The following is a 24,286-nucleotide window of genomic DNA, read 5'->3' on the forward strand; positions in this document are numbered from 1 at the left end:
TAGTAACACTAACCTATTGTTACTTAGTGCTCTGTATATGTTATTTTTTTTCTGAAACTAGATAAGAGGCAGTATGATGAAAGAAAAAAGGAACTGGACTTGGAGTCTACAAGACTTAAGTATGAACGATTGCTCTGATACTTACTAGATGAGTGGTCGTGGGCAAGTCATGTAATTTCTCCAAGTCTTGGTTTCTTCATCTGCCAAATGAGGATTTGATTCAATTCAACAAACATTTTATTAAATACCTATTGTGTTCAAGGCATCATGTAGGGTACTGAGGACACCAAGATTTTAAAAAATTATATGGTCCTTGCTCTCAAAGAACTTACCATTGACCGGACAGGGAAAATAACATGTACATAGATAAGTAATGCACAAGCTAGGATGTGATGGCGATAAAGGAAACATCCAGGCAGGGGAACTCTGGGAACATTGGGTGAGAGAGAGTAGAGTGGCTTAGAGAATGTTTCATGAAGGATGTGGTGTCCAAGGTTAGCTCTGAAGGAAGCGAAGTCTTCTAAAAGCGGGGAATGAGCTTCAGGCTTGGGGCCCAATGGCAATGAGGGGGCAGAGAATATGCTGAGTTTGGGGAAATTGCTTACAGATCAGTTTAGTGGAAATGTAGTGTGTGAAGGGGAATGATGTAAAATAAAGCTAAGAAGGAAAGGTGGAACCAGTTGAGAGAGGATGTCAAATGTCTGACTAACACATGGATATATTATCCCATAAGCAAAGGTGAGTTACAAGTTTTTGAGCCCCTGAGTGACATCATCAGTCCTGAACAATGGGAAGGTCATTTTGCCAGCTCTGTGAAGGATGGGCTGGAGAGAAGAGAGGGCGGAAGCAGGGAGCCCAGTTAAGAAGTTATTACAATAATACTTATTGTAATTACACAATGTACAATATAGGATTATAAAATGCTATAGAAAAGTAAATTATTATTCATCTTCATGACATTCCTATGAACTAAGCTGATTGTTATCCTGATTTTCCAGATTTTAACAAATGTTTACAAATTGCAGACTATGAAAGCACAATGGATTTGGAATCAAAACACTTGGGTTTGAGTCCCAGTTCTACTACTTGTAGCTACATGAAGACCTTGAAAATGAGGATACTAATAATGGTATCTAGATGCTAATAACAGATACTAGTAATAACTAAAAATGAAGATACTAATAATAACTACCATTCCTACAATGCTGTAAATTATTAGTGCTTTCCTTGTACTATCCCCATGAAATAGGTAGTATGTTATTATCTCCTTTTTACACGTGAGGACATCGAAGGTAAGAAAAGTGATTTAATTTGTCCATGGTCACATAGTTTGTATTGGAGCTGAGCCTTGAACCCACCAGGTCTTTTGAGTCTCAGTTTAGTGCTTATTTCATGAAAATGTCTACCCCTTAAAGGCTTGTTGTGAGAAAAACCACTTAAGCTATTTGCTGTAGGTTATACAGTTAGTAAAAATGGCAGACCTGAGATTCAAACTCAGGCTTCCTGACTCCAAGTCCAATCCAATTATACCACAAAAATGAGCCTATTAAAATCTAAGCAATCGATGTCACTGTCAAAGACAAAGCCCTCTCTTTGTCCAAAATTCTCCACTGAGGCATGAAAGTCTATGTTTTCTCCCAGTGAAAATGGAAAGGAAATCTTTTCTAGGTAAGCATCAATTTTTGTCAGCTCCTTCAGAGAAAGGTGGCAGGCACCAAAGCCAGAATGGAATTTCACACAGCATTTTAGACAAGATTGGCTCACAGGGTGTGGGGAGGATAAGATATTTTGAATCAGTCTTTGTTTTGGATATGTCTAGCTAGAAGTCTAGCTAGTCTACTCATATAACCCTAGTCAGGAGTTGGCTGTCTTTGTAAATACTATATTATTTATATGCTCTGGAATCTATCTGATCAATTATTTTTTCTGCATAAATCCTCCGCTCAACGCTTTGGGCTGAGCAAACACATTGCTATTCATTTCTCCCTTCCTCAACTCAAGTTAAGCAGAGTTTTTGTTTTACTTCAGTTCACTTCAGAGCTCTTCCCAAGTTACTCACTCAGTTTATAGTTGGCAGGAAAAGTTGTGAAAAGAAAACACTTCCACTAAACAAAACCAAAATCCCCCAAACTCTGCACAGATATAGAGAAGGAGGATGATCTAGATGATCTATAAGATTTTCCCCAGATCTGACATTCTCAGATTCAATTACGCTACAAAAGCATCAGGCATTAAGACTGAAGCAACCATCTGAACAGAATCAGGATTGGTATCTAATAGGATCTTAAAACAGAGAATGCTATAACATAGAACATAGAATGGTAGCTCTTAGGGAAAACTTAGTACTAGAAATATTGGAATGCATAATATAGGACATGGCATGTTAGAACCGAAATGGACTTTAGAATGCTGAAACATAGAATATGGAATGTTAGAACCGAACACTGAATGGCATAACTAGAAGAGACCTTAGATATTTATGTTATAATCTCATTAGGCAGATGAGGAAATTCAAACCCAAAAAAGTGAAATTATTTGTCACAGGTCACACAGTTAGTTTGTACTACTCATGCCCCAAACCCTTCTATTGAACAGAAAGGGCCTCTCTATAATGAGTGACTTTATTTCACCACCATCACCATCATCATTCCACCACCAACCTTCTCCAGATATACTGGAAAGACTTAGCAGCTAGAGTTAAAGGACCAGGGTTCAGATCCTAGTTTACCACCTGTGTGACTGAGGTAAGTCACTGAGCTTCTCTGGAATTTAATTTCCTCTTCTGTAAAATGAGAAGGTTAGGCTAAATGACATTGGAGGGCCTTTCTGGCTCCAAGCCTATGATCTTCACTGCCGTAACTTACACAGACAGTGTTGTATGGTAACAAAGCAATGCTGGTGCTCCCATTTACATAGTAACCTTGGGAGGCAAATAGCACAAGCACCTTTAATCTTCATTTTACAAGTGAGCAAACTGAGGTTCAGAAAGATTAAGGGACTTACTTGCTTAACTTGATGAATGGAACATATGTACCTTCTGGATGTCATGCTCATTCTCTATATAGAATTTGTTTCACCCACAATTTCCTTGTATGACCCCAGTGAAATCTGGTGTTCAAAGTAACCTGAAGGGCAAGTGACTGATACATTTGATGAACAGGACAGGGCCAGTGATATGCTGGAGTATTCACAAGTCGTTTTAGTGGGACAGAGCAGGCTAGCAAAGAAATAATTGGCCCACAACTACTGATTCTAAAAAGCTATAAAATCTAATTGATGAGAGATCCTCCTGGCCTCAGAGAGGCAAATGGAAAGAAGTCTACTCATGCCAACATATACTGAGTCTCAGACAAGCAGATCTTTAGTTGGAAAGAGTTTTAGAAGGGAGTAAAGGTGGGGGAGAAGTAAAGATGTAAAAAGCTTTTTAAATAATCTAGGCTACAAGATCTCTAGTAGTAGCATGAATCACTATAGGAAAACCACTATATCATATTAGGAAAAGCCCTAATTCATTTTCAGTTTAAATTTCTAATGTCCCTTCATCCCTAATAAATAAGAGGGTATGTGATATAGTAGGAGGTGTACTTAGCAGGAAGCCAGAAGCTGCTAGTTCCAGTCCTAGTTCACTGCTTACCAGTTTGGTGACCATGGGTAAGTAAGAGGACAACATTCGGAATCCTCAGGAGACCTTGGTTTTATCACCAGTTCTAACATTGACTTCATGTGAGATATTGGACAAATGACTTAACTCTACTGGGCTGAGATTTCTCCAGATGAAGAGTGAGGAAGACTGGAGTAGGTTGAGCTAAACTAGACAATCTCTATGGTCCAGGTCTTGTATGTTTGTGAGGAGTTTCACCACACCATCCAACTCATGGCAGTGTTGTGAGGATCAAATGAGAAAACGCATGGCAAAGCACATTGTAAACAAAAAGGCCCCGAAGGGGAGCTATGAGAATGAGGATAATCTTGATAATAACAACTCCAATTTCTATAGTACTTTAAGATTTACAAAGAGATTCCTCCTAACAACCTTGGGTAGTGATAGTACAAGGATTATTTTCTAGATGAGAAAGTTAAAGCTCAGAGAGGTTAAGCAAATTGCTCATTGTTACACAGCTGGTAAGTAGAAGAGCCTGGATGCAATTCAGGACTGTAGGTTCACTTTGTACTATGCCACCTAATCTGTTTTGTCATTTGCTTAGTTTAATGTCTTAATACATTCTAACCATAATTATTATCATATATGTCTGTGTCTATATCGATAAACCTAGGACCCTGTGATGATAGGCTTTCCCTTTTTTGTCTTCTTTCACAATAGTCTAATTTCCACATATACCCCAGTTGCTCGGACGTGGGAGGAACACAGCATCCCCTCCATTTCTGGCAAGTTCTCTTGCTCAGGGCAAGGACATGACTCTAGTATGAGGGGCTTTTTTCTTTTTCTTCTCTTCCTGCCAAACAACAGTCCAGTACTGAGAAGTTTGGGAATTGATCACAGTGATAGGAGTCCAAGGTCAGTCAAGGTGAGGCCTGAGCCTGTATTCTGCACAATAAGTCTATTCACATACAGACATCAGAATCCCAGAATCCTCTTGCTTGAATTGTCACAAGAAGAAGAATGTCACAATGTCACAATGTTCAGAGCAGAAAAGACGACGCAGAAGGATAGGATCAGATATATAAATTGGAATCCTGGTATCAGAGGTGAAATCAGTTGGAGGAAAGATTCTGGCCTGTGACCTCACAGGAGTTAGTGGGGAAAGAAAGTGGGCCTTTGGAAAATGGGTCAGACCACAGATGAAGCCATGAGGAAGAGGAGCTGAACTGTCCTATGCTCCCCTTTATCCCAAATTTTGTTGGCCTGAAACCTTGTTCCCTGCATACTCCCTGCCAAGGCCTGGCCTACCCCTTCAATCCCCACAAGGCCATTGGAGAACCCACAAGTATGTGGATGACAAGTCTCTGAACTACAGTGGAGAGAAAGCAATTCCCTTCCCCCATATTGGTGCCCAAGTAAAGCCTCAGCTGCCCAACCCTAGTTATGACTCTGAGGAGAAAGAAGTCTTTTTTAAAGAATTTAGGTCACATGAAGCAAGAAAAAAGGAGGTGCAAGTGCATCAGAAGTAGAAGTAGGAGTAATTGCCTATGGGACCTCTTTTTAGATGATGATCAAATGAGATAATGTATGTAATGTGCTCTGTGAACCTTAATGTGCTATATTTTGCCTCTTTCTTGTTACTGTGAGATTTCTATTTCATGATTCAGGGTAGGTAGGTCCAAATAATCTCGAAGGCCCCTTGAAGTTCTAAAATTCTGTTTTGTTTTGTTTTCTAGGATTTCTTTGGAGCTTTCAAATTCTATGCACCCCTGAAAAAGTGTGTATGCTGTGAAGCTAAAGTGTTCCAGAACTGAATTCTTGTCTGTTCTTTTATGTCTACTGCTAATGATAATTTCCATAAATCTATATGAAGGACCACAAGCAGAAATGGATCCGTTTGCAAGTGGATCTAACTCAATTGCAAAGACACAATGGGACCTGCCCAAATACAGAGAAAGGCTTGATCCAGGACTTAAAATTTAATAAAACTAAATTAAAGATACATTTCTTGAGTTTAAGAAGAGTGAATTCAAAGACAATTTAATTTAAAAAAAAATACACTCCAGGTTGAATGACCAGTCTGAGCCTCAGTTTCCTAATCTATAAATTGAAGATAATAATATTTACCCTGCCTACCTCAAGAGTGTTTGTGAGGATCATCCGTGTTTATGAACATGATGACTTTATAACCATCATGCACCATTAGTACCTTTTGGCTACAGTGTTTTTAATGGCCAGGGAGAAGTCTCATTTAAAAAGAAGCCTGAATAGGAGTATTAATTCTGGCATTTTTGAACTTGGAAACCCTGTCTAATTTAATGCTGAATTAAGGACCAAGGGTCCTACTGCACAGTTATATAATGCTAGCCAGAAGGAATATCCAGTCTGTTCACTTTAATTTGCCATCCTCCTGAAATTCAATAATACTCAGCCTTTGTTTCCAACCATTCCTTACTCCTAAAATGGCTTTTCCTCTTGTGATATCCCCTATTGACAGTATACCCATCCTTTAAAGCCCAGGTCAAATGCCATTTTCTCCATGAAGCCTTCCATTGCTTTTCCCCAGTCAATAGCGATTACTTTATCACCTAATTTCATAGTACTTTATATTCTTCTTTTGTACTTATATTCTAATTTATTTTAAACATCTATACATATTCTTGCTCCCAGAGTGTAAGATCTTGGGAGGTCAGAATCTGGACCTTAATCATGATTGTATCTCCAGTGGTGATGAACAAACTGCTTCGCACACAGAAAATGGTTAATAAGTGTGAACTACGTGAAGTTGTCTATCTTCACTTGGCTTAACCAGCCACAGTTCACACTGAATAAACTGCTGGGTATTTTTTTAAAATTACATTTTTTTGCTATACTTTATGTTTTTCATCACAATTATTTCTATAAGTTTAAAATCCTTCCTTTCCTTATAACAAAGAGTAACAATTAAGCAAAAACATCCAATACCATGAACATATCTGCTAATGTATACATAATTCTTTTCCTAGTAGTCCTCTGCCTTTCTGTTAGAAGAGGATTTGTTTCATAATTTGTTCTCCAGAAGTTTCATTATTTCAGAAAATCATTCAGAATTGGTTTCCCTTTTAGTGATTTTTAAAATTTATATAATTGTAGTCACTGTGTATATTATTCTTTTGGTTATGCTTGTTTGCTCCATATAATTTCTTATAAATCTTCCCAGGTTTCTCTGATTCCTCATAGTTGTCATTTGTAATTGTACATAATATTCCATTAATATTCACATAGCATAGTTTTCAGAGAGACTCCCCACTTCTGGGGTACTGGGTCTGTTTCTAGATCTTTGCTTTCACAAAGAATATTGGCATGAATATTGTGGAATACAAGATCTTTGTCTTTGACTTCCTTTAAGTATATGTTTGATAAAATTTTTGAGACACACAATATGAAGAGTTTAATCATTTTTCATGCATATTCACAACTCAAAAGAACCCAGGGGATTAGGATGCCAACAACACTGGTGCTATAACCTCCCAACACTGACCATTCCTGTTTGCTTGTTGGAAATCTTTGTCAATTTGCACAGTGTGAGGTAAAACCTCAAGAGTGGTTTTTGTTATTTCTCTTACTATAAGTGACTTTGAACACGTTTTTCAACAGTCATTTGTAGTTTGTAATTTTTCTTTTGAAGACTATTCATATCCTTTGACCACTTATCTATTGGAAGATGGTTCTTTGTAGCATACAGTTGTGTCCTTTCCATATATATATATATATATATGTGTGTGTGTGTGTGTGAGTGTGTGTGTGTGTATACATACACATCAGATATCTGATATATACCATATATAATATATGTATGTGAATACATACATACATATCTATATCTATCTACATCTGTCTATCTATCTATCTATCTATCTATCTATCTATCTATCACTGATACAAGTCTGGTATCTAAGATGAGTATGTGTATGTATGTTTGTGTGTGTACATATATATATATATATCATACCATATCAGATAAATAATTGAAGAGAGATATATCATCTGATAGTCAATGTACATCTATCTATATCTAATCTATTTCTATATCTATGTCTAATCTATATATCTGTCTTAGATATCATACTTTTGATGCAAACATTTTTTCCCACTTTACAGTTTCTCTTTATTTTATTCATGAAAAGACTTTTTGATTTTATATAATTTTAGGTATTTCTCTAAACTGAATTTTGGGTTACTGAAATTGCTGGGGAAAATATTACATTTCCAGTCTGGAGTACAATTTCTCTTCAATCAATCCTAGTGCATTCCAAATATGTCCACAGTTCACCAAGAGGTGTTGGGTCATGGGAGGGCAGTGGCTGCTAGTATGGTTCCTGATTCTATTAGTCATCTTGAGTTACAGTAGCAGGAACATGGCCCATTCCAGACTCTAATTCTTCTCTCTTTTCTCTCAGAAAGTTACATTTGTGAGTACTTAATGAAAAAACTCTGGAACTCTTATTTAAAAATAAAAGCAATCGCTATTCTGGGGTTTCTCGGTAGAAATAGGACAGTTCAAAGCCGAATCATTGTAGACAGCTAGGAAAATTATTCCATACTGAATATTAAATTTTTTCACTGGAAAACATCTGGTTTCCTTTAGTATTAAATACATGCATAGTAATAGTATGGCTAAAAGATTACTGGCTTGGGAGACAAGAGACCCGGATTAGAGCCAAGGCTCTGCTACTGACTTGCTATGTGACCTTGGGCACATTCTTTCCTCTTTCTGAGTCTCAGTCTCCTGTGTGAAATGAAGGAATGGTGGGAAACCAGTTATTTCCTAAACCCCCACTCAATTTTTAATATTATATGTTCTAAATTTCTTTTTTAAATATGGCCTTGATTAACTATAAAGAATATCCTTAAATAAATCTCACTTGGATGCATAAAAAACCTTCTATCTGCTATGTCTTAGTGATGGGGAAAAAAGAGCATTGGTCAGGGCCTCAGCAGAGCCAGACTCCAGTCCTGGCTCTATCATTAAAGTAATTGTATGACCCTAAATAAGCATTTCACCTCTTTAGACCTCAGTGTCCACTTCTGTAGAATATGGGGGTTGATGGAATGATCTGAGGTCCCTTCCATGTCTAAAATTCTAATCAAATAGATTAAACTGCATTCAAGGCTATTAAGTGAAGCTAGAATGGCTATTTGCCAATTCACTCTCCTGTTCTTCCTTTCCGCTTTCCATTATGTATCTTTCCTGTCATTTCATTTACCTAGAATAGGTGTTTCTATCCCATGAAATTCTAAATGCATAAAGATAACACGTTTTCTGTTCAGAATCATTGGTAGAATATAAAGTTGAATTATCTTGAATGGAATTTGCTTGTGGTTTCCTATCTGTGCAATGAAATGTCCCCCAGAAGAGCAATACACAACTATTACACAGATTCTGGTACATTTAGTCATAAGAACACCCCTGTCTGCTATGCTTTCTTTTACCTTCACTGTCTTCTTTTAACTGCCTTTAGTGGAGCTTCAAAGAATTTAAAGCCACCAGGATAGGGAAATTATTTCACTAAAGAGCTCACAGAAGAAGTATATATGACCTGGGCATTTTCTAGACAAATTACTAAAGAAGAATAAATTAATAAAATCCTAGGGATGGAAGGGAAATGAAGAAGGCATCTAATTTTGCCCCCTTTCTCATAGTAGGCCCGCCCTAACACCATACCAAGAAGATAATCCTAAAGGCTAGAAGTGTCCAGCCCTTACATTCTATGGCTTTATAAGAAGGATATTTATCATTTCAAAGATCTTTTTATGATGGAGTCCACTGCTTTCTATGGCAATAAAGAAAAAAATACTGCTTGCATAATGTAATACATTCCTCACCCAGAAACATTAAATAACATTCTATACTATTTTAAGATGACACAGAAATGTGTTATTATTGTTGTTCACTAAAAAATGGGCTGAAATCTTCCTCATTCTCTTATTATAAGGCAGAGAAACAAGCCTGAGGGGAAAAAAAGCCAGTCCTGCCATCGTCCTCTGCTGCATAAGCATTTTGGGAACATACATTTCATGCATTCATTATATTTAAAACATTATGGCAACAAGAAATTGCTATCACCTTTGTTCTTGGCTGGATGGAGAAATTAACAAGTGTCAGGGCTCAGACGTGAGCTAAGCTTGTGGAAAGATCATTACTCACAGACGCCTGCACTACGAAACTAACAAACATAATCAGAGAAACGGACAACTATTTCATCATTTCATTAAGTGAGATGCCACGCAGCTGGCTAGAGCAGGACAGAGGAGCATGGGGGTGAGGGTGGCCAGAAGGTCTGGCTAGCTACCCATTAAGGCTCATGCTCAGTTCCACCAGTACACAGACACAAATTGCTTAGACCAATTCTGATTCACTGTCTGGGAAGACAGGATTACGATAAAGGCACTGCCTGGTGTAACAGCCTCATAAGAGTCTTATTTTCTTGAATGTGATTAATGGTTCAAGAAATATCGGGCTAGGTTTAATAGGCATGTTATACCACATGGGGAGAAAGGTGAGCTTTCCTATTAGAATAACCATTTGTTGCACTGTGAATGAGAAACCAAAGAAATGTAGGAAAAAAACATCAATAATAATAAACCCTTTTAAAAAAATGATTTTAAATTTATGAAGAATCAGCCTTCCAAATTCTGAGGTCCCTTTGAGCTTTGAGCTTTTTTTCTCACAAAACCCTGAGAGGCAAGTGGTAAAAGTGTTATTAGACCCATTTCATAAAAGAAGAAACTGAAGCTTGAGAAGTATAGTGACTTACTTACCCAGAGTCACTATTAAGTTTTGCATCCAAAGCCACGTAAAGAATGTTTTCTTTTAAGATGGCTTCCAAATTACAAATGCTAGATGGGTTTTTTGTTTTGTTTTGTTTTGTTTTTGGAAAATTAGGCCATTCTAAAGGTTGTCCCAACTCCAGGAATTAATCTGCTTCATCCATATCTTGGTATTCCACATTCTAGAGCTAGATGACCTCTGAGGTGTCTTTCTTTCAATTCTAATTCCTGCGTGTAACATGAATCCCGTCTACAAAATCCCCAACAACTGACTATAAAGCTTTTAATGGAAGAGGTCTCAAATGATGAGAAAATCAATAGCAACAACGTATATCAATATAGGACTTTTAGGTTAACCATTTCAGGAGGGAGTCAATTTCTTTACTGGCCAGCCATAACTGTTAGGAAGTTTCCTGCATACTAAACCGGAATCTATCTCCCTGTAACTTGGGATCACAAGACTAAGTTGGAAGGGATCTTAGAGATTATCTAATGTATCTACTTCCTTACTTTACAAATGAAGAAATTGAACCCCAGAGTAGTTAAGTGCTTTGACCAAGGTCACCCCTAGTAAAGTTTGGATTTTAACTTGAGGGGCCAGGGACAGACCAAGTATGAGAAGTGAGGGCTCCCACGTAGACCAGAGGAGCAGTTAGGGAGTAGACTTGAGTTCTATAGTGTTGTGGTATGGGGTACAAGATAGAAGGCTCCAGGAATCTCATTGTAGAAAACAGGAGAGCACATGGAAAGAGGATCTGAATTTGAGTTCTGACTCTGCCACTTACCAGGTATGTAACAGAAGACAAATCATATCCTTTTCTCTGGGCCTCAGTTTTCTCACATATAAAATGAAGGACTTGACATCAACAACTATCCTACTGAATATTACTTCTTAGATGTCCAATTAGCATTTCAAATTCAATTAGTTCAAAATGGAATCTACCCCTCTGTTCTCCAGATTTCCCTTTAGATTGAGGATTCCAGCTTCCTTCCAGTCCCTCAGAGAGCTATTTCTTATAGTAAAGAACAATGAAGATGTAGGGAAATTTCAGCAAAATTAACTGACATACTGAAAAAAGTTTATCAGTGTTCGTCACTCCAAATCCTCTACCTCTGCAAAGGAGGAGTCAGTGTCAGAGTGTCATAGATGCTATAGGCTCTTAATAAATATTTGTTGGATTAGAGTAGGTCAGTCCTCCCTGTGAGGTAGGTAATCAAGTGGATATCAGGGGTTATGAGTGACCTTGAAGGGGATCCCCTGAAAAATTTTGGTGGTGGGGTTAAGTAGACTATTACAATCAAGGCCATAGGCAGTATTACAACATTGTTACTGGAAGTTTTTGTACTTAGCTATATAATATTGGATTGATAGCTTTAGTTTTCAGATAAGGGCTCCAGTTGAGAGAAATAAAATGAGCCTAGATAATCCAAAACTTATGTGCTGCTTCTGGACACACATTTAACACTTATGCCTGCATTATGACATGGTTTTAAGTCTCATTGCCACCCCCAAACCCTTCCCCATACTTCTCTAGCCTTTCAAAATCCCTTGCTAAAATTGATATGATCCAACTAGCATTGAAAACCATGCAGGAGGCCCCTACATTTACTGAAGAACCATCTCCAGGGACATCCATAGGTGGCCCACTAAGGCACCAATTGCCAATAAAGATGCTTATCTTTTCCTCAAAAAGACATACTGAATGTCATTCTCTTCAAGGTAAGTCTGTCACTAAGTGAGATGATGGGAGGCAGATCAGTGTCAGGAACAACGGAGCAGTAGGTTTCAACTTGACTTACATTTTAAAAAATGTCACTTTAGAGCACAAATTAGAGAGAAGAAAAATTTTCCTTTATGCTACATTTTATTTTTGTCACTTTGTCAGTGAGAAATTACAGCCCTGAGGGGCACTCAAGCTGCAGAGAATTACCTAAAACATTAACATGCAAATTGCTTTCTTTAGAAAAGGTAATTTTATTAATGCAGGAAAATACTTCTTTCACTCTATATGTGTCCAACACTGGTGCTGTCCAGGGACCAGTTAATGTCACCCCAAAAAGAAATTTCATGATGGTTCTGAAACTGTCAGCACTGTGTTTTTTCCTTACGTCTAGATGGGACTAGAATCTAACAGCAGTGAACATGCAGTCATAGAAGCACAAAATGTGAACACTCAAACACTTAGAATATAGAATCTTAGCACTATAAGGGTGTTTAGAATATAGTTTAAGGTAGCTGGATAGGACCATACAATTTAGAAGTATATTTGTTGCTATTCAGTTATTTTCAGTCATATCAGATTCTTTGTGACCCCTTTTGGGATTTTCTTGACAAAGATCCTGAAGTGGTTTGCCATTTCCTTCTCCAGCTCATTTTTACAGATGCTGAGATGAGCACAGTTAAGTGACTTGGGGGTCACACAACTAATAAGTAGCTGAGGATAGATTTGAACTCAGATTTTCGTGGTTATCTACTGCACCACTTAGCTGCCCATCAGGCTTTGTTAGACATCAATTTAATTCAACATGTATTTATTACGTGTCTACTCTGTGCACTGTTGTTCAGTTGTGTCCCAGTTCTTCATCACTCCCACTCTGGTATGAGGGCTTGCTGAGCCTTTTTCAGAACTCTCAGCCACCTTTGATGTCTATCTGGCATTCAACTCTCACCTGTGGCTCCAAGAAGCTATAGCATGCACAGCTGCCACACCTTGGTAAAACCATCTCGGTAGATGAGATAAAACCAGGTTGAGAGGGTAATTGACAGGCCTCAAACCTACCAGTGAGTTAGGAAGATGTCTACCCCAAGTATGTGAAGATTTCCCCCAGCAGAATGCATGGATGAACAATTTGTTCCAATGCCCATGAAGGCAGCTGAAACAGGTGTTGTGGAGCACTTAGAACTTGGTCAGACATCGAAGATACCAAAGTCATCCACTGCCTCCCAGACATCTTGGTTTTTAGTCTTGCCACTGGACTTTGAGGACTCTGGAAGAAAGAGTGAGGCTGACAATTTTGTGCAACTCTGCCTCACTTAAATCCAATCCATGTGCAAGTCAAGACATCACCCTGTGATGTCACTGATCCTCTTCAAAAATGAAGGACAGAAAATAGCTTTGTGCACTATACTTTGCTAGGCACTAGGGCTATGAAGACCAAAATGAAAGTGTCTAGTCTCAAGAGGCTTCCAGTCTACTGGGCAGGTACAACATGTAAATAAACAAGCAAATAAATAAGCACATGATCATTTGAGGAGGGAGACAATACTAACAACTGAGGGGATTGAGAAAGGTAGTGGGGGTGGAAAGAAGGTAGGAAAGAAATAGAAGCTGGATCCTGAGTGGAATCTTGAAGGAAATTAGGAATCCTAAGATCCTAAGGGACAAAATTAAAGTGGAAATGAATTCCAGGCTTGGGAGACTGCCTATGCAAAGGCATCAAGATGCAAAATGGATCATCAGATTCTGAGAAAGGCTCATAAGCTAGTTTGACTGGAACATGGAGGAAATGAAGGAGATTAATATGAAAAGTCTGGAAAGGTAAGTGGGAGGTAAATGGTAGCATGTGGAGGGCTTTAAATGCCAAGTTGTCTCTGTCTTTGCTATTATTTGACATACTACTAGAAATATTACTTATAGCATTACAATGAAAGAAATTTAGGAATAAACATTCACAAAAAGTAGGTAAATTATTCCTATTTGCAGACAACATGATGATTTTACTTAGAAAACCCTAGAGAATCAATGAAGACACTTACTATAATTGAGACAATTAATAGCTTCAGCACAGTAATAGGATACAAAAATGAAATAATCTTTATAAATATAAGGGAAGAACTAAATAATCAGAAATACTTCAATGTTCACAAATGGGTCATACAAATATAATAAAAATGAACATAATACCAGAATTAATGTATGACTTTAGGGTTGCATTCAGATTTCTAAGGTGCTGATTTATAGTACCAGACCAAAGCAACACAAAATTTTGAAAAGGAAGAAAAAGTTAAAAATTTCAAGGGAAATATTGAGGGAAAAGAGGAATGAAACAGACAGGATTAGTAGATTTCAAAATATATTATGAAGCACTAATTCTTCAAAGTATTTCAGACTAGTTGAAAAATAGAAAAGTGGATCAGTAGAATAGATTAGATGAGCAAGACGTAAACTGAACACACACATGTGTGTATATGTACGTTTATGTACATATATACATATATATTATACAAAGTAATTTTGGGGTAAGAAAAACACTAGCAACAGGTGGGGGGAAACCTTCTATAAAAGATAGTATTTGAGCTGAACTTTAAAGAGAATTATGGATTCCAAGAGATGGAGCTAGGAAGGAATTACATTTGTATGGAGTACTTACTGACAGTGCAGAGGCATGAAGAAAGGAGACATAACGTCTCGTGAGAAAAACAACAAAAAAGATAGCTTGGCTAAACTTATAAGTTCATGAAGACAATAATGTATAATAAGGTCAGAAAAGTAGATTTAAATCAAGATTGTAAAGGGATTAAAATGCCAAAATAAGGGCTTGTATTTGATTCTGGCAGTAATAGGGTGTTATTGGTCAGATCTGTTTTAAGAATATTATGTCACAGCCAGATGTAAAGTGGCATCAGTGGCGGCAAGGGGAGCGTGAGTGAAGCTGAGGATTGCATGGGGAGGAGGTGAAGGGCCGCAACTGAAACAAAATGAATAAAGCGCACCCACCCGAGCTAAAAAATTTTATGGACAAGAAGCTATCATTGAAATTAAATGGTGGGAGGCACATCCAAGGAATATTGCAGGAGTTTGATCATTTATGAATCTTGTGATTGATGGATGTGTAGAGATGGCACCAGGTGGGCAACAGAACAATATTGGAATGGTGGTAATCCTAGGAAAGAGTATCATTATGTTAGAAGCCTTGGAATGAGTATAAGGAATGAAGCACCGTTGATGCCCTAGGTCTCCTCTTATCCTTTACATTCCCAAGAACCTCTTCTCTTTTTCTTCTGATACTTAAAATTAAGTCATTGCATATTCTTTGTTTAACTTTTTGAAAATAAACTTTTTGTTGAATAAAAAAAAAAAAGAATATTATGTCACCAGAGATGTTGTGGAGGTAGAAATGACAAGATTTGGCAACTCATTGGATCTGTGGGGTGAGGGAGAGTGGGGATTTATGGATCATCCTGAGGTAGCAAACTTGGAGGATGATCTAGCTTTTGATAGAAATAAGGAATTTTGGAAGAGGAATGGGTTTGGGGATAAGATAAGTTCTATTTTGGGCATGTTGTGTTATAAAAATTTACAAGATCCATTTTGAAATGCCCAGTAGGCATATAATGATGTGAGACAAGAGCTCAGGAGAGAGATTAGGGTTTGTTATGAACCTTTGAGAACTGATGAAGTCACTAAAAGGGTGAGAACGAGAAACCTAGGGCAGAGGTTTGGGGTGTATCCAACATAATGGGGCAGGATATGGATGTTGATCAAGCAAAGAAGGAAAAGGATACAAATAGGAAGGGGGAGAAACAAGAGAGTGATTCACAAAAAACTCAAGGATAGCATATGTAGGAGAGGATTGAAAGTAATGATGTATGGTGGTGCCAGATGACCAAGTTAAAAAAAAAAAGATAAAAAAACCCAACCTACTTCCTCTGCTAATAATGATAAACTATAAGAACATAAAGTTAGTAAAGTTAGAAATAAACTATAAGAGCATAAAGTAATATATCCTAAAGGGAAAGAAGGTGTTGTTTATTGATAAGTGATTGTTACATGAAAACAAAATAATCAATAAGAAAAGAAAAAAGTTGAGGGCGAGAAGCCAAGTTGAATTTATCCTAAAGACAATAGGAAGCTACTGAAGGTTTTTGAACTGGGGAATGATATGGTCAGAGCTATCGTTTAGAAATATTAATTTGACATCTATGTGGAGGATGTATTGGAGAGAAGGAAAGACTGGACCAATCAGATGGTTATTGTGATTGTCCATGCCAGGGGAAACGAGGACTTGAAGCAGGGTGGTGGCCATATGAGTGGAGAAGAGACTGATGAGAGAGATGTTGTGGAAGTGGACTTGGCAAGATGTGACAAAAAATTGGATATGGGGGGGTAAGAGACAAGTTAGAATAAAGGATGACTGTAAAGTTATGAATCTGAGTTACTAGGAGTAAGGGGATATCTTTAAGAGAAATTTGGAAGGAGGGAGGGCAGGTTTGGAGGTGAAGATAAAAATTCTGTTTTGACATGTTCTGCTTGAGATGACAATAAAGTATGAAGCAGATAAGATTGGAATCTTAGAAGAGATATTGGGGGTAAATATATCAATTTTGGAATCATCTGCATAGAAATTATAACAGCCCATTGGAAATGAGGAAATCACTAAGAGACAAGAGTGAAGGGAGAGAAAAAGCCCAAGGACAGAGCCTTAAGAGATATTCATGCTTAGTGTGTGGGAAGTAAATAAAAATCTAGCAAAGAAGATGGAATAGGAGTGACTGGACAGGAGAGAATAGTGTTTCAAAGCCAAAGAAGGAGGGAGTATTCAGGCAAAAGGATAGGGAAGTGTCAAAAGCTGGAGACAGGATGGAGATCAAGAAAAGGCCATCAGATTAAGCAGTTAAAGAAATAGCTGATAATCCTAGACAGGGCAGTTTTATTGGAGGAGGAGGAGGAATCAGAGAGCAAGGAACTAAAAACTGAAAAGAGGGTGAAGCAACTTTTTCTAGGAATCTGGCTATGAAAGGAATTGTCAATCAATCAATCAACACTTTATTAAGCCTCTACTATTTCCCAGGCCCTGGAGGCACAGACAAAAAAATAAATCAGTCCATGCTCTCAAATTCTAGGACAGAAGGGTCAACCAGCTGCTGTTGCTGTAGTAAACAACCTTTTTGGGTTTCAGGCCTGAAATGCTTAGGGTCTTGCCCTCCAAAATTGATATCTTTGTGATGGCAAATTGAGTCATCTTTTGTCTTAACTCTTACTCAGCGCTTGGTCATCAAATGAGTGGTGTAGCCTCAGACAAACTGAGACCTGGGAAAGACCTTGATTTGGAAAGATCAAGGTCACCCATTGCATCCTGGGCCATCACCAGTAGTCTTAACTTTTGTCTTGGACTTTGATGACTGGAGGAAAGAGTGAGGTGGATGATTTTGCATGGCTCTGCCCCACTCATATCCACCTTGAAAGATGCCAGGAAAACCCAGAGGTGGAGGTGAGGGGTCAGAGAATTCTAGGAATAGGGGACAGCAAGTGCAAAGTCACAGAGATGGGCTAATATAGTTCGATCAGAGAGCACATGGAGTAAAGTGCAAGAAAAGTGGAGAGAGGTCAGGTTGTGAAGGTCTTTCACTGACAACCAGAAGGATTTGTATTTGAGCCTGGAGGTAACAGTGTGCTGAAGCACACTGAGCTGGAAATAGAAATGGTCATTCTTATACTTTCGAAAAATAACTTTGGCATCCAATAGATGCTAGATTGGAATTGGAAAGAGATTTGAAATTAGGAGATCAATTAGAAGATTATTGAAACACTACTCCTGTAGTCTAGGAGAGAAGTGATAAGGGCCAGAACTAGGGGGCTGTCTAAATGAATGGAGAGGAGTTACATAGAAGAAGAGATTCTGTGAAGGTAGAAACACGAAGATTTGTCAGTGGATTGGATACGTGAGGTGAGATCACCAGCCTAGTCATTGTCTTCTGCACATACTCCATCTATAGTTTTACTAAAATACAGTGCTAAAAAATGAATGCACTACTCCTGAGATGCCTTGCCCAGAGCAGAACCTCTCAGAGAAATTCTTACTTCTCTTGTTCTGGACATTATGGACTTCTTAAGGTAGCCTAGGATAACAGTAGCATCAGAGGGTACAATGTCATGCTGTTGACTTATACCAAATCCATTAAAATCCACAGCTTTTTCACATAAACTGTTTGCTTGCCATGCCTTCCAACTCCTTCTCCCATCCTACAATTCTTGTAGTTAATTTTGGGAACCCAGGTAAGGAATTTTATATTTATCCCTCATAAACTGTGTCTCATTTGATCTGGCACATTGTTCTAACTTGGTGAGATGGCTTGAGAATTGCACTTTGTCACTCAATGGGTAGCTTAGCTCTACAAGCTTCATGCCACCTCTAAATTTGATCAGCATGCCATCTATGCCTTCATCTAAGTCACTGGCAAAAATACTGATCATCCTCAGTTGATAAATAGTCAAAGGATATGAACAGGCACTTTTCAGAGGAAGAAATTAAAGATATCTATAATCATATGAAAAAATGCTCTAAATCACTTTTGATTAGAGAGATGTAAATCAAAACAACTCTGAGATACCACATCACACCTCTCAGATTGGCAAACATGACAGAACAGGAAGATGATAAATGTTGGAGAGGATGTGGGAGAGTTGGAACACTAATTCATTGTTGGTGGAGCTGTGAGCTCATCCAACCATTCTGGAGAGCAATTTGGAACCACGCCCAAAGGGCTACAAAAATGTGCATAGACTTTGATCCAGCAATACTCCTTCTAGGACTGTATCTCCAAGAGATCATAAAAATGGGAAAGGGTCCCACATGTACAAAAATATTTATAGCAGCACTCTTTGAAGTTGCCAAAAACTGGAAATCAAAGGGATGCCCATCAATTGGGGAATGGCTGAATAAATTATGGTATATGAATGCAATGGAATACTATTGTGCTATACGAAATGATGAACAAGAAGACTTCAGGGAAGCCTGGAAAGACTTATATGATCTGATGCTGAGTGAAAGGAGCAGAACCAGGAGAACTTTGTGCACAGCAACGAAAACAGTGTGCAACAGTTTTTTCTGGTAGACTTGGAACTTCATAGCAATGCAAGGACTTAAAAAAAAAAATTCCCAGTGGTCTTCTAAGGCAAAATGCCTTCCACATCCAGAGAAAGAACTATGGAATTCAATCGCAGAATGTAGATCATTTTTTCTGTGTGTGTATTATGTTTTGGTTTGTTATATGATTTCTCCCATTCATTTTAATTCATCTATACAGCATGACTACAGTGAAAATGTATTTAATAGGAATGTATATGTAGATCCTATATAGAATTATATGCCATTTTGCAGAGGGAAGGGGGAGGTGGGGGGGTAGGTAGAAGGAAAAAAATCTATGTAATATGGTAGTGATTGTAGAACACTAAAAACAAATAAAATTTATATATATATATATATATATATATATATATACATATATAAAATACTGATCAGCTCAGGATCAGCAACAGATCCTGAATCACCCCACTAGAAGACTCCTTTTCATCTTTTCATCATACCTATTTATGAGATTTTGTCAAATTCTTTGATGAAATCTAAATAAACTATGATAATGGTATTCCTCAAATCTACCAGTCCATTATGGAAAGACAGAAAAGAACAATGATTTTGATGCCCAAAGAGTTATTAAACTGCCTATGCCTTTGACCTAGCAGTGCCACTCCTAGGTCTGGTTCCCAAGATGATTAGGGAAAAGGAAAAATAACCTATGTTCTAAAATCTTAAAGCAATTCTCTTTGTGGTGGTAAAGAATTGGAACTTACTCATCAACTGGGGAGTGGCTGAACAAGTTGTGGTATATGATTGTGATAGAATACTACTGTGCTATAAGACATGATGAGCTTGATGATCTTAGAAAAACATGGATAGACTTGCATGAAGTAACAAAAAGCTAAATGAGCACAACCAAGAGAATGTTGTATACGGTAACAACAATACTATTTTAAGAACAACTTTGAGTGTTATGATCATATAGTCATTTTGACTATTATAAGTACCCAAATAAATTACAAAGGACAAGTGAAGGAAGATGCTATCTGCATCTAGAGAAAGACTTGATAAACAGAAGTATGTATAGGATGGTTTTACATATATATGTACATATGTACATGTGCACCGAATATTTGCGTGTGTGTTCTTGCATGTGTCTAATGGTAGCCATCTCTATGGTGGGAGGAGGGAAAAGAAATAGGAAAAAGCTGCATGGTAACTTTTATGATATATTTAAATAAGAATAGCAAGTTGTACTTAATAGATTTCATGTACAATCATTTTTTCTACTTTATTATATTATGGAAATGCTTGTTTTATTTCTTAAGTTCAGAATTAGATAAGTTTTTTTAAAAAGGAAATTCTTAGGTGGGAATTCCCTCCACCTGTGTAAATGGCACCACGTCTATTTCTTGGAACGTGAGGGAGGGCTCTGGGGAGTTGCCCAAAGGCATACAGAGGCTGTAGCTTGCTCAGAATCACATACTTAGTAGTAGTTGTCAAAAGTGGTATTTAAACCTGGGTTTCCAGCTTTCAAGCTCAGCACTTTTTTACACAACTCCATACTGCTTCGGAATCAGTCTAGTTACAGCAGCAGAAAAAGAAATGAGGGAAGTCTGTCATGAACTGTTCTTGAAGCCATACGCTTAGCAATTGCTGTTTTCTTTTTTTAAATGCTCACAGATCATTCCCTTTAAAAACGGGTTCTAAAATTTTGCTAGAAGTCAAGTTTCTTGTCAGCATGTGGCAGATCACTCCTTTCCCTTCTGTGAAAATTAGGACGTTTGCCGTTCTCCAGGTGTCCGGCGCTTCTATTCCCCAAGATCTTTCAAAAACCACAGACAGTAGCTCAGCAATCACAGATGCCAATTTTTTTTTCATTACTCTAGGATGTATTTCATCTGGCCCTGATATTTGAACTCCTTAATAGCAGCTAGATGCTATCTGACTGTCTCCTCACTTATATTGGGTTTCTACTTCTTATATATAATTTTTCTTCTATTTTTCCCATCCCAAAGATCAGTGTTGGAAGGAAAAACAGAAGTAAAGTAAGAATTGAGTAATTCAGCTTTTTTCATTGTTGTCTTATCATTATCCCATTCAAAGCAAGCAAAATATCTATCTATTCCTTCTTTCGATCTATTTTCTTGCTCCCAAGATGGCTAAAAATCCCCACTTTTTTTGATGACCTTAATATTCATTACCAGCCGGAGCTCAACTCTGGGCTTTAGTGCTTCTGTTGCAGTTCTCCAGAGGATTATGCCACTCTTTGGCATTCATCTTCAGTTCCTTGCCTTTGCTTTGATCATATCTTTCTCCAATCTGAATTAGCTGATCATTTCCTGCACATCCACATTGATCTCCTTAGGCAGCTCCTATTTTCCTTCTTCACTGACATAATTTTTACTTATGTTGCCCAAATTTCATTTCTGAGATCTTCCTATCCCTCTTGGTTTGATTTTCCTGTAAAATATTAGGCCATTGTCTCCTCCCGTTTATGAACCTTTTGAAATTTGTTAAATCTGTGTGTCAGACTATGCCTGGATTTCTTTTCCCCCATCAGGAGATCTATGATGGAACGATCACTTGTCCTTTAAATTCCCTGTGGTTTTTCTCCTTCAGTTTCTGTCACTCTGTGATCAGAATTTGGCCAAGAAGACTCTTTTTTCTTTGTTAGTTACTTTTGTTGGAAGGATAAATTATCACACAGAAAGCCCCAAACATCAGTGTGTAGTTTTTGGCAGAGCAAGAGTGTGTGAATCATTAAGGTTCCCCATCTCTACAACATTAGACTTTTGTGCCAGATTTCTGAAGCTTCCCAAATTCATCTAATTCCCCCTGATCAGGTAGTTTGTAGCACATAAGATCATCGGGTCATAGAGGACACCCAAGAGGTCATTTAGTCCAGTCCTCTCATTTTACTGATGAGGGAACCAAGGCCCCAAGGGGCTAAATGACTTATCTGAGGTCATACAGCTAGTTAGTAACAGAATCAGGAAACATAAGTCTTTTGACATTCAATCCAATGCCCTCCCTCCTACACTACATCATCTTTCTGCTTGAGGTTATGTTAGTAAATGTAAATGGTAATTGCTATTAATCAGAAATTGAAGAGCACTAGCAAATTTTTATATTGGGTATCTTCCTTCAATTCTTATATTTCTAAGAAAAAGGAAAATTAATGTTCATTACAGTCTTTTACGTAAGAATAATATAATATGTCAAGATTAATCACATGTTGAAACAAAATTTTTTTATATAGTTAACATATTTAGAATGAACCATTTTTTTTCAAGTACACAGGCATATTTCTACAAAAAAATTGTTCCTATTTCTGTCTCCATTGGTCCTTTCTGAAACGTCTTCCACCATATTTCTCTCCTCAGGTTCCTGAGCTTCCTTATATAATTGGATAATGTTGACCTATCCCTTGCCTTCCTTCTTCCCTAGGCTGTTCCTTTTGATTAAGTCATGTCTTTCTAGGGCCACAGTCCCGAAATGATTAAATTCAAAAAGCTTTTATTAAGCTTCTCCTTTGTACCAGGTCCTGTATGTGCCAGGGGCCAAGGAGATACAGGCAAAGGGAGAAAGTCTTCACCCTCAAAAAGCTTAAATTCTACAGGGGCGGGGGGGAAATGGCATGTACCTACATGAATACAAAAAAAAAACCAAACCGATTTCCAGGCAATGGCACAAATCTAATATGAAGGACATTTTACTAACAATAGAACAGGGGTTCTAGAGTAGTGGTATCAAACTTAAATAGAAATGGGGCCACTAAACCGCACTTAAGGGTCCCTATGGGTGCACACTGGTCACATATCTATGTTTTATTGTATTTTTATAGGGAATGTTTCAGGCCACCAGTTGCATGTTTGACATCTCTATTCTAGAGGAAATAATGGAAAGGTAGAGAAGAAAGGCACAGGGACTGCAGGGGGATGAGTCTGATATGGATAGATATGAGGGAGCAGGACATCAGGCTAAACAGTCTACAACTCAGAATCATAGGGGTTCCAAGGAAAACCACGGACAGTAGATTATCATGTCCTTCACAGGGCATGGTGATATTGACTAGCAATTGGTAGCAAAGGTGATATTGATTTGATTATATGTCCCTGAAAATGGTATAGAAATTAGGGGAGGGGGGAGTGGAAGGGAGAAGGAAAGAAGCATGCAGTGCTGCAGCAGGACAGATATGCAATCCCTGATTCTTCTACTTGACAGTCAAGGCAAGGATGGTGAAGCACACTGACCCTCAGCCAAATCTGCCTTGCTCCAGGACATATTCCATTGTGAAGATTATGTCCTTATGGTGCAGGGAGGAGGGGAGAGGGAGGCTCAGGAGAGTCTTTGTTCCTGGATTGGTGACTGATATGGAATGGGAGGGACAAGGGCAAATGTCTAATTGTTGGTCTCACCACATGGTCCAGGCAGGAGTCACTGGAGTTCTGGAGTCAGGCTTGCTATAGAGGGGTAAGTCACTTTGCCCCAGGACTTATTCCAATGTTGAGTATTTTTGGAGGGTAGGGGCCCAAAAGATCTTTGTTCCTGAATTGGTACCCAGTGACAAATGGAGAGGCACAGCTGGGGAATGTACAGGTCCTGATCCTATCTGAAGACAAGGCAGGCATCAGTTAAGTCCTGGGACCAGGAAGGTTATAGAGGATTGAAGTATGTTTATGCTTCACTTCCTGAGCTAGGTCAGCTCAGTAATGAGTCCCATCTTACCCAAGTCAGTGATAACTATGAGATCAAATATGTGTCTTTGAATTAGCACTATTTCTTAATCATATCTGTACATTGGTACAAGGCTTGGCATAAGGCCAAGGCTCTTATTGCCAACTTCTCTTGGATATTATCCTTTGAATTACTCTTCCTTTCCCTCTATCCTTTTTTACTGTACTGTATTTGTCACTGTCTATGGTATTAGGCTCATAAGATCCATGTAGCCAGTTTTCTCCCTCCCTTTTCCTTTTCAGTTTAAAATTATCTTGTTTAGATTTGTAAGACTGCAAGAAAGTATACTTTTGGCAGCTGTTGTTTAGATGCAGTCCATCTTTTGACAAGAGCCTT

At 38.0% G+C, this 24,286-nt stretch overlaps 1 protein-coding gene and 1 pseudogene across 10 annotated transcripts in view; one reads left to right on the top strand and one right to left on the bottom strand.

Annotated features, from left to right (window-relative positions):
* Positions 1–24,286, bottom strand: part of TTLL11 (tubulin tyrosine ligase like 11) — a 268,011-nt gene that overhangs the window by 16,480 nt on the left and 227,245 nt on the right. For 2 of the 10 annotated variants that reach the window (XM_072631815.1, XM_072631813.1), the window contains one exon: positions 146–200. The exons of the other annotated variants lie outside the window; for them this stretch is intronic. In XM_072631815.1, coding sequence (XP_072487916.1) covers positions 146–200 — 55 coding nt within the window. The remainder of the gene's footprint in view (positions 1–145; positions 201–24,286) is intronic. 10 annotated transcript variants of the gene reach the window in all.
* Positions 15,041–15,493, top strand: LOC140519109 (small nuclear ribonucleoprotein G pseudogene; annotated as a pseudogene).

Source organism: Notamacropus eugenii, chromosome 1, assembly GCF_028372415.1.
Source record: "Notamacropus eugenii isolate mMacEug1 chromosome 1, mMacEug1.pri_v2, whole genome shotgun sequence".
In the NCBI taxonomy this organism is placed as follows: domain Eukaryota; kingdom Metazoa; phylum Chordata; class Mammalia; order Diprotodontia; family Macropodidae; genus Notamacropus; species Notamacropus eugenii.